This window comes from Punica granatum, chromosome 2 (assembly GCF_007655135.1).
Source record: "Punica granatum isolate Tunisia-2019 chromosome 2, ASM765513v2, whole genome shotgun sequence".
Taxonomy (NCBI): domain Eukaryota; kingdom Viridiplantae; phylum Streptophyta; class Magnoliopsida; order Myrtales; family Lythraceae; genus Punica; species Punica granatum.
Window position 1 is genome coordinate 9,799,697 of NC_045128.1, and position 11,925 is coordinate 9,811,621.

General features: G+C 32.2%; 1 protein-coding gene across 1 annotated transcript; it reads right to left on the minus strand.

The window, feature by feature from the left end:
* Positions 1-917: 917 nt before the first annotated feature.
* Positions 918-2,525, minus strand: LOC116195790 (F-box/kelch-repeat protein At1g57790-like). The gene is made up of 2 exons (XM_031525138.1): positions 2,431-2,525; positions 918-2,344 (listed from the first exon to the last, which is right to left on the minus strand). The coding sequence occupies exons 1-2, from the start codon at positions 2,473-2,475 to the stop codon at positions 1,160-1,162; spliced, it is 1,230 nt and encodes a 409-aa protein (XP_031380998.1). The 5' UTR covers positions 2,476-2,525; the 3' UTR covers positions 918-1,159.
* Positions 2,526-11,925: the final 9,400 nt, after the last annotated feature.

Genomic DNA, 11,925 nt, shown 5'->3' on the forward strand with positions numbered 1-11,925 from the left:
TCATGTTTATGGCCGTGGCTATTTGGTTGGCATTGCACGTGGAACATTTTTAGTCAAGCGAGAAGATGATTTTTCCAAGGCTTGTCTACTGGTGTTGGGTTTTATTTGTAGTTGGATTTAGCAAAGTCCTGCGTACAGGGTTGGGGGTTCCTTTTCTGGTTGGAAGCTTGTAATTGGTGCAGTTATCTCTGTGAGTTGTGGGAAGCAAGTTTTCTTGTGGCGGTAATCATGCTGACAAGTGCACCAACCTTGGAAAAATGATAGATGTTTCAACTCAGACATATGGACTGCGTGTCTCCTAGTTCGGTTTTTATAGTTATATCTTTGCATCAGATGTCCCACTTTTATCACATTCTCGATTGCGTAGAGGAAAGGAAGCAAGCGAGACCCCTGGACATCAGTATTGCCTGATGCATTTCATTGCATGCACCGTTCATGAGGTCCTGATGACAATTGGATCAACGCATCATGGATTAACGAACACTGGGGCCTCCTTGAACAGTCCACGCAATGAATGCTAGAAACCTAAGGCCTTCAAAGGCTACGACTGAGACCAGTAAGAGGACAGTAAGAAGGCAAGGCCGTACGGATGAATTAGGCTCAGAAATTAATACCTGGCCTGAACGGGGCATGCTGAATGGTAGCATGAAATTAAACATGACAATACAACTTATATATGACCATCGACTTTCTCTAATAAGAACAGCTGAACCTAGAACGAATAATCCCTCGGGTTCCCAGCAATAGGAAAGCCATTCCCTCGATGAGCCGAGCATGCACACCTTTTTCTTAAGTTGATCCCTACGAAGATGACCCCTAAAATTTTGGGCGATTAACTGCAGGGGCCATCTCCTCCAACCGGCTGTGCCCCGTACGAGCATTGTGGATCTCAAACTTAATTAAACATGCAAATCGAACCTCTTTCGTCTTAGTTCGATAGTCCATCCACAGAGAAAAAAGAAAAAAGAAAAAAGAAAGCTCCTTTAGCTCTAATAAATCCTTTGCTTAAATGATGTTTGGACAAAGGATGTCTATTTTGACTATAACTTGCAAAGTCATACCATAATGGGGTCTATGGTCTTCATATCAATTTTTTTTTTTAAAAGGATGAAAAATAAAATAAAAAACTGAAAAGAACAATCAGTATATATAGTTTCATCTACCAAGTCAAACTCAAAACTTCATCGCATGTTGTTGATGGGTCGATTTGGCACCAAGCCGAGCTAAGTTTCAGTTCCTTGACAAAGCGGGAACGTCCTCTAGCAGGATCGACTTCATCGCAATCTGTAAGAAGGGTGATGTATGCGCCAACCCCAATATCATAAACAACGCCATAACCCGCCGAAGTAAATTTTGGCAAGTACATCTTGTTGGCTATCCCTCTGGCAGTCGCCTTCATGATGAAGGACGATTTATTACTGACAAACAGCATCTTATCTTCCAAGCTCTCGATCTTTTGCCAGGTCTCATTCTCTGGATCCACCAGCCCAAATATGGAGACTTGCTGATTATCGTAGTCACTCAAGAAAATTGCCAACAGCTCCCCCTCGCACTCAACTAGGAAAGCTTGCTCAAAGGAGTGGATCCGTTTCCAGCGCCCCAAGGGTAGGGGCTGCTCGATTAGGAGCATCCACCGCGCATCGAAGTTGCTCGGATCGATTACAAATATGCGTCCTCTGTAATCCATGCAATAAAGCTCGCCTTGAAACCGGACTGGTGCACATGCTAGGAAATTGGGCTTGTGGCAATTATGGTAAGTCCAATCCTTGTCACCGCGTTTTATGATCCATAACCCTACTGCGAGTTCGTTCACGCCAATAATATAGCAGCCGGAGGAATTTGGAGCAGAAGAAAGCCACACATGTTGAAGGTAAGGAGGGGGTTTGCATCTTGGAAGTTCTATCCTAGTATTCGTGGCGAGGTTGAAGAGAAATACCGAATTAAGATCAGATTGCCGAGTGAGGACGAGCCAACCATGTCCTGAACCAAGGATTAGGGTGCCAACTAATTCTGGGATTTCTTTGCTGTGTGTGACGTAGTGATGCACTGGATCGTAGAAAGTGCAGCGGTCGTCCTCCGTAGTGATCAGAATTGGGGACGGGCTTGATGATATCATACTAATGTCAAAAGATGGTGATCTGAACCTGCGCTTTCCCACTGATTGCCATGAACGGCATACGGCACGAAGTCGGGCCAAATCCGCAATGGACAGATACCTTGATATCAAATCCATCAGCTCCGGTGGGAGATCAGACCACGGTCGCGGTTCCCCCACTACTTGTTGATGATCTTCGTCATCGCTACCCATTACTCGCTTCATGGCTTTCTTCATTAACCCGATAACCTGTCAAGAATTGTATGATACGAATGATCAACAAAAACGTGTACGTTAAGCACTTACGAATAACTTAAGTATATAATTGTACGTACTTTGATCGGGAGGAAACTCGGTATTCTTCTGCTAGTCTTCATCATTCTCTTACTTTAATTTCCTTTGATCTCGCCTCTCTCTTCCCTTCAGTTTGATCTACTTTTGTTTTATTTTATTTTAATTTTTGGTTACCGGCCGGATTTATAAAGTTTGGGGAGAGTGAGTTTTTGAATCTAATCCGAGAAGATTTGGGACATCTATTAGTATTATATCTCTTTGGCTTTGGAATTTTATATTTCAGAGAAACAATCAGTGAAATTATAAATGTATTTCGTATATATATATATATATATATACTGTGGAGATTATGGAGATTTAAGAGTTATTCTTATCATATCTCCATATGATTCATTTGTGCTTTGCTTTTTTGGTATTTATCAATTTTTTTTCTTTTCCTATTTTTCTTAATTTTATTATTTTTTTATCGAAAGTATCTGAAGATGCTAATTTTTATTTATTTATTTATTTATTATTATTACTATTGGAAATTTTGGGTGCATTATATGTGAGATAATTCGATTTTCATTTTGAAATTGGACTCGTGAAATACTGAAATAATCTTAAGACATGTCACCAAAGGGATATTAAATGAATGGAATTGTGATATGGATGGAATATAATGAAATAGAGCCACTTTGAGGTTCCCTATGAAATCATGGACGGGGCTCCGACTAATCTAAATATCCGTATCAAAAGTTATGTATCCTAATAATAATAATAAGACACGAAGGGGCTTTTCCAGAAAAAAACTGCAAAGGTGGAATAGAAAAATATGAATCTTATATGGTCTTTCATATTTTTAAATGAATCTATTATTTCAATTGTATAAATGAATCGTGTCACGTGAAGTTACTCAAGTTACAACTAGTGTTCTTGCCCGCTTAATGCGTGAGCGATCTCATTTAATTTTTTTTTGGGTTTGTACGCTAAATATCCCATGGTTTCACTTAATTCTTAAATTTATCCTATGCTTTAAAAATTATCCAGAAAGGCTCATAGTTTACATTTGATTGCAAATTTGTCCTTGTGTTAATTTCCCCGTCAACAACTAACGGTATTACTGACATGGTATGTTTGAAAATTAACAGTGCCTATGTGGAGTATTAGTGGGATAGATTTGAGAGAAAATAAAAATCCTGGCGTAGGTTTGAGAAAAAAAATAAAAATCATCGGACATATTTAGAATGCTTGATATAAAAAAAAAGAATATAATATCAATCAAAGCTTCTTTGAAGCTCCCAACAAAACAATTTCGCAACAGTAAAGAGAAATCATGACTCATACGAATCAACTATAGATGATAAATTAACAGGGTGGTTTCTTCTCAATGTCCACCTAAGGCTTCATGGCTATCTCATTCCTTGAAACATTTGGCCCCGAACAGTGCAATGACTAATCCACATCACTCGATATCATTGAAATTAGTACTAATTGTTTCGAACAGAAAACAGAGCTACTTGTCCAAACTAGCATTGCAACTCACTGAAATAACAAATGTGCAGAACCTTTCAACAAGATAGTGCTTTTTTAACTCTCTCGAAAAGGAATCTATCCAAACATCTATGCCATGGTTCCTTACCTCGGCAAGGTACAAATATCTAAATTTGATATTTTTAGATACTTTTCAGATCTATTGCCAATACTAAGTAGCAATCAAATATTTGTATCCATTTTTCATGATATATATATATATATATATATATATATATCATGGTGAATTCTTCTTTCTCTTCTATCTTTGCAAATCTCGCAACTTCTTCTTGTTCTTTGGGTGTTATATGAAGAGAGAAAAATGGAAGATTTTAGGGGTTGAATTAATATATTTCTTGTTTCTCCCTCCATCCTCTTCCCCTCTCTCTCTCTCTCTCTCTCACCGACCCAACCGACGATCTCTCTCTCTCTCTCACGGAAAGATAAGTTCCAATCAACTAATCAAATCTATCACATGATTTTTATTTTTTTTCTCAAATCTACCGCGTGATATATATTTTTTCTCAAATCTATCCTATAATTTTTTTTCCTCAAATCTATCACAGGCAACGGTCCTCCATGACAAGGATAGGCCCACTAATGTTCCACGTAAGCGCCGTTAAATGTAAAACGTGCCGTGTTAGCTGTACAGTTAAATGTTGAAGGAGAAATTAACACCGTGATAGATTTGGAACCAAATATAAACCATAGCTCTTTATGGATAATTTTTAAACCATGTGATAGATTTGAGAAATGGGTGAAACCATGAGATATTGGCATAAAAATCCTATTTTTTTGGGAGATATACTTTAGAATTTCATTGGAACGAGGACTTAAGGTACTATTGATGATGGAGATAATGAAATATGGTTTTTCAAAATTTTTATATATTCATTAATTAAATATATGTGAGAGTTACGGATGCTGATGTGTCACGTCCTCATTGATCCAAACGGAAGACTCGTCGATTCAAAGGAAAGCTCTAGGAGACTCTCATGGGAGTACATTGACATAATATATAGATTAGAGATATATATGATCGGTGCCAAACCCCATGCCATGTTTAGGAGAATCCTTCAATGTAATGATAAGGTGATAATGTACTATTGAGATTCCTAGAATCAGCAATAAGAAGGTACAACAGCAATAAGAAGGTACAAAATTTAGTGAAATTCTATCATGCAATCGGCAAAAGTTGTTGCACCATGAAATCTAGTGAATATGTAGAAAATTAAGTAAAACTCCTTAAAATCAGTATAATTTATTATATATTTAAGTAGAATTTTTCAAAATTTATGTAATTTACTTCAAATATGTGTAATTTACTTTCCAAGTAATTTAATAGAATATTGAAGTAATTAACTCTCGTGTCTTTTACTTAGAATATATTTTTAATTTACTGAAAATATATATAATTTACTTGATATTGGAGTATCTTACTATAGGTCTAATTAAATACACTTTGATCATACAATGCTATTTTTTTTTCAGTATACACCATAGTACTCGAAAGTCCAATGAGTCTTTTAACTAATCCAGTTCAATCTTAGTCGATCTATTAAAGGGTTAAACTCTCAATGTGAATTTTCTATTTTCATATGATTTGAACTTCATACTTTACTTTAAAGGAAATTATGAAACCATAATGATATTACACATGGTATTTTAAAAGAATCAAGAGTCAAAATGGTAGGTAACCACAAATCTTCTCCACAAAATTTTCCCTGTCACTTCCTCATTCCAGACTTGTCTTCTTCTTTAAGCGCGATAGCCTTGCATGCATGTCCGTACCGAAATGATTTCCATGCCATTCTAATTTAGCAAACAAGGGCAAAGTTTCCTTTGACTTAAAAAAAAATGAACGTGCAATTAACTTATTAAACTTGGGTAACGGCAATGCTTTAAAAATTCATATGATTTATAAATGGAAAAAAGACATTTTTGGTTCTGTAAATTTGACATTTAGTCACTTTTAATTCTATAACTTTTAAAAGTGCCCAATATGTTCGCATTGTAAGGCTATTTTGGTTCATTCCGCAACCTGATGGTAATGGATGTTGACGTGGACACTAACGCCATTAAATCAGTTCACGTAACAATTTCTTATTGGCCTAAATTTTGAAATTTTTAAAAATTAAAACATAAAATAAAATAATAAAAAACTAATGAAAAATAATTTTAAAATAGAAAATTAAAAAAATACAAAAATAGACAAGGGCTCACTTTTCCTTTTCTTTTTAAATTTTTTTGGTTAAGATAATATATTTTTATTTTCTTTTAGAATTAGAAATTCAGACCAATAAGAAATTGCCATGTGGACTTATTTTAACGGTGTTAATGTCCACGTCAGCATCCGTTACTGTTCGATCATGGAATGGACCAAAATTGCCTTACAGAGCAAACATACAGGATAAATTCGACACTTTTAAAGCTTATAGGACCAATAGTAACTGAAAGGCAAACCTATAGAACCAAAATTGTATTTTTTCCCATTTATAAACCTAAACACCAAATCATGCACTGAGATGACAATGGAATCTATATATTGCTAAAATTCACTTGGATGTATAAAATGAGTGCATAAAAAATAGAATAAAAATGGATGTATAATAAATGCTATAAAAGAAATTAATTGCAATTAAGATGAGTGTTTAAAATAGAGTAAAATGCAATTTACCCCTCAACTTTTGGGGTTAGTTGCACAGTACCCCCTAGCCTATGAAAGTTGCACTCTACCTCATGACCTATGTAAAAACAAAGACGGTGCACCCTTTATCTAATTTCTAGCTATTTTTCCGGTGAAACTAGGTCACATGTATATCATGAGACTTTTGAAATGGTAAAAAAGGTCTAGTAAATTATTGAACTGAAATTAAAAAAAAAGAAAAAAGAGAAGAAAAAGGGCACCAAGACACGACCTCACCGAAGGAATAACAGCACATGCAAAATCTAGCAACCCACCTTCACTATCCCACGATGCTTTCCTCCATTCGAGTCAGCCTCACCTCCATCTCGCCTCCATGATCGCTGCAACCTCGGCCTCCACCTCTCGGAGATCCACCTCCACCTACATGGTGAATAAAGCAGTAGTTGGCAATGAGTTGGAAATTGAGAAGGAAACCATGAAATGTTGATTCAAAATCGACAGAATGAACAATTTCAACGAGATCTGAAGTTCTCTCCTCCTCCGCCATTCCAAAGCTGAGCAGAGTCCGTGTTGCTGCTCTGGTGAAAGGTAACATCACTAATTTGTCCATGGATGGATCCTCCAATTCAATCTCGTGCACTCTTTCTTCTCTCTATTACTTTGGGTGAAGTTTAAGCTCGTTGGAAAATGCTATAAATTGAAATTGCAATGAATCATTCACCAGATTGATTTTCTTTTTCCTTGGACAAATGCTCTTCATGTTTCTGCAGTACCCTTAGTCTTCAAAGAACTAGGTCTGCTCTGTCGATGGAGTTGTATAAGCCATGTGATAATTGTAAAAAGAACGCAGAATTAAATTTTTCCTTGAACAAACAGATTGTTTCTTTGGGATTGCTTGGATGCATTCTATCGTTGTCTGTGAAACCAACAACCTCAATCTAATTTTGCTTCGTCTTTATCTAATTTTATATTCAATTCAATCAATTTCTATGGACTTTTTTACCCTTTAAAAAGGTCACATGTTATGCATGTGATTGATTTTTGCCAGGAAAGTGGCTGGAAGTTGGACAGAGGGTGCACTATGCTTATTTTAACATAGGTTGGGGATATAGTGTAACTTTTCAAAGGTTGGGGGGCACTATGCAACTAACCTCAAAGGTTGGGGGACAAAGTACATTTTACTCTTTAAAATATGTAGCTCTCTTACTTTAACTTGAGTGGATAAAATGGGTGCATAAGACATATACAATTAAAAGGAAAATAAATGACTGCCTTATAAAATAGTAAGTTCGGTCAAATAAAGAGAAATATTAAGTAATTAAAATAAAGGTCCTTACAAAACGAAATAAAAGTCCTTTCAAATTGAATAAATTTGAAAATAAAGGTACATAGTAAGTAATTACGCTTTAATTGACAAACCAATTTCAATCTACCTCCTTTCAATGGAAATATATAAATAACAGCCTTATAGAATAAAGAACCGAAAAAATAAATGTTCGCCTTCCAAATTGAACAAATTTGAAAATAAAGAAAAATAATTTCCGATCTATTACAAATAGCAAAAAGAAAGTACTTAATCATCAAATGTCAAAGCGTTATTAATTAAGAGAGAAAATCATCCAATTCTAAACTGCCCATTTCAAAAAATATAAGAAAGGAATTTTATAGAAAATAAAAGCATGTTTTACTTTTTCAAAGGAAACAATAATTGACTGCCTTATAAAAAAAAAGAAACGAAGAAAATAAATGCTTGCCTTCCAAATTGAATAAATTTAAAAATAAAATCCGATCAAATAGAAAAATTAAATAGTAAGTAATTAATTATTAAATAAGAAAGTGCTATTATATAAGAAAGACAAACAATGGACAAAAATTTCTTGGATGAATAACAAAGAAAGAAAAAATAAATTGCCGCCTTTCGTTTTGAATAAATTGGAAAATAGAAAGGAAGAAATTTTTATGACCTATTAAAAAAAGAACAATAAATGCACAATGAATAAATGCCCACCTAAGAATTGAAAACTCATCTAAGAAAATAAAAGAAAATAGTAAGTAATAAAGAAACAAAAAAATAGCAAGTCCAGTCGAATAAAAGGAAATAGTAAGTAATTAAAATAAGTCCTTATAAAAGGAAATAAAAGTCCTTCAAAATTGAATAAATTTGAAAATAAAAGAAAAATAATTTCTGGTCAAATACAAAATGTAAATAGTAAGTAATTAATCATTAAATAATAAAGTGCTATTAATTTAGAAAGAAAAACTACGGAAGGAAATCTTTTGGGGGAATAACAAAGAAACAAAAATAAATTGCCACATTTCGATTTAAATAAATTGGAAAATAAAAAAGGAAAAAAATTATGATCAACCTAAAAAACCGAACAATAAATGCACGAATAATAAATGCCCACCTTACAATTGGCAACTATATATGATAAATTTTTTGAACGAATAAGAAAGAAAGAAAGAATAAAGGGCAAATTACAAAAAAAAACCCAAATTTTGTAAAAAGTCTCAGTTTTGTCCTAAATTTTGTTTTGTAACAAAAAAAATTATAAATTTTCTAACATGTCTAAAAAATGACCTCCGTTATAACTTCCGTCAATTTTTGCTGCTGATGGTGGGTCCCTTTAACAGTCCACGTAGGTCACACGTAGGCAAAAATTGACGGAAGTTATAACGGAGGTCATTTTTGAGACATTTTAGAAAATTTATGATTTTTTCTGTTACAAAACAAAATTTATGACAAAATTGAGACATTTTACAAAATTTGGGTTTTTTTTTGTAATTTACCCAAGAATAAATTGCCACATTCCAATTTGAATTAATTGGAAAATAGAAAAGGGAAAAAAATTTATGGTTGATTAGAAAAAAAGAAGAATAAATGCGAGAAGAATAAATGCTCACCTTACAATTGAAAATGCAATTAAAAATAAAATAAAATAGTAAGTAATACAGAAATGAAAGAAAATAGTAAGTCCAACCGAATAAATGGAAATAATAAGTAATTAAAATAAGTCCTTATAAAAGGAAATAAAAGTCCTTTGAATTTGAAAATAAAAGGAAAATAATTTCTGGTCAAATACAAAAAGTAATAGTGAGTAATTAGTGATTGAATAACAAAGTGTTATTAATTAAGAAAGAAAAACTATGGGAGGAAAATTTTTGGAGGAATAACAAACAAACAAAAAATAAATTGCCATGTTCCGATTTGAATAAATTGGAAAATAGAAAAGGAAAAATATTATGCTCAATTAGAAAAAACCAAACAATTAATAAATGCACAAACAATAAATGCTCAGCTTATAATTGACAACTATATATAGAGGCTCACACAATAAACAAACCCGTATGATATCTAAATTTCAGACTCGGATTCAAATTACATTTAAAATTCGGCTTATATCTAATTTTCTGATCAATGGCTTTCACTATGAAGTACTTAAATAAGTGAGTTCTCACTAATTTCAATAAATTTTCAAATTCAATCATTTAGTCTATGTAAGTGTAATTTAAACATTGACTAAATTAAAATTATTTCAAATTCAATATTTCTTTCTTGACGAGCTATCTCTAGATAGAGACGATTGTAAAATTAAAGTATGTGTTTTTAAACTATTGGATACCTTAAATATAGACAAAAAAATAAACAACTGATCAGTACAAACACGGTTTTGATAGATGAGAAGATGTGAGTCTCTCCGTCTAATTTTTACAATAAATAATAACTAAACCAGATTTCTTATTAAGAAATTTTCCTGTGCTGTATTATTTATAAAACAGAGCAACCCATTCACGCCTCAATTGGGAGAAATATTTCCTACAGAAATATGTCCCTGAAGAGGGTAGCGTATATTTTTTTTGAGAACTTCTCGGTCACCCCGAGCAAAGATATGTTTGCTGTTGTGAAAAATAATATGTTTATGTGGCACTTCTATGCAACAACTATTATTAAAAAGATTGAGAAGACCAGTTTGTGAATCCCTCACAATGTGTTTGAGTTTGTGAATTTTGACAATTTGCATGAACGTTCCGATATAGACCAGTTGACAGGTGAATATCTATTTATATATAACTAAGTTTACTAGGGTGCATAATAAATAAAATTGGGTGTATCATAAATGCTTAAAGGAAAATTTTAAAAAATATGAAAAAGGAAAATAAAAAAACAAAGATAATAAAATTTACTTGGGCGCATAGTAAATGAGATTGAGTTCATAATAAATGCTTAAAAGAAAAATTTTAAAATATGAAAAACTAAAATTAAAAACAAAGATAATAATTAAATTTGTTTAATAACTACAATTAATATATCTAAATCTCCTACTCACTTTATAGTAATTAAAAAATTAAAAGAATATGACTTTTTTTTTAAAAAGGAATAATAATTAAAAATATTTAATAAATGCAATTAAATGTACCTAAATCTCTTACTAAATACAATTAAGAGAATTTTTTTTGTAATTTATTAATTATATATAAGTGACAAATGCATATAAACAATTAACTTAACGTGACAAAGCGTAGCTTATATAAATTAATAAAAAATTATTATATTCTTACGAAAATTAATGAAGTATATATATAATTTATCATAAAAACTAAATATATATATATATATATATATATATGAGCATATTGAAAAGTGAAATTTAACGTTTTAAAAATAAGAATCATGAATCATAGAAATGATTACCTTCTAATAAATTCTAAAATAATAAGAAATATATAAAAAGTATATATACAAAATAGATTTATATACATATAAAATATATATATATATATATACATAATGTCTCATTATATAGAACAATAACAAATCTTACTCACAAAAAATATTATATAAATTGAAAAAATGAAAAATGGGTTCTCATGAGAGGGGAGAGGTTTTGACTTTTGGCGGAGGGAATGAGAGCATATGCAATGGTGTCCCTCAATTTGCGGGTCATTTGCCAATTCGGTGGGCCCCAAATGATGCCATCTCATCCGAATTATCCCTTAAGAAAAATTGTCCCTCTCTTCTGCAATAGAGAGAACTATTTTGGGACTCATTTCATTTGTGACCTACACGTTTTTTAATCATTATAATTTCATATTTATTAAATATTCTTATAATTATTTTTACTTTTGTATTTAAGTTTTGGATAAAAATAATTCTTTTATTTTAAAAAATTAAAATTTTAGGCTTTTAAAAAATTAATTTAAGAAATTATAACTAATTCTGTTCGAATTAAAATATTATATTCATTGATTAACAACAGTATTATACACATAAAACATTATATTAAAAATTTGAAATGACACTGCAAAATTGAACTAAGAATTACGTGTACTTAGGCTTAATTTTCGCGGCTTGTGCTGCATGAATCTCACATTGTTC

Excerpts from the sequence above, each read along its gene's own strand:
- LOC116195790 (XM_031525138.1), bottom strand. The coding sequence starts at position 2,475 with ATGATGAAGACTAGCAGAAGAATACCGAGTTTCCTCCCGATCAAA. Across the intron at positions 2,345-2,430 it reads CGAGTTTCCTCCCGATCAAA|GTTATCGGGTTAATGAAGAA; the intron begins GTACGTACAATT and ends AATTCTTGACAG.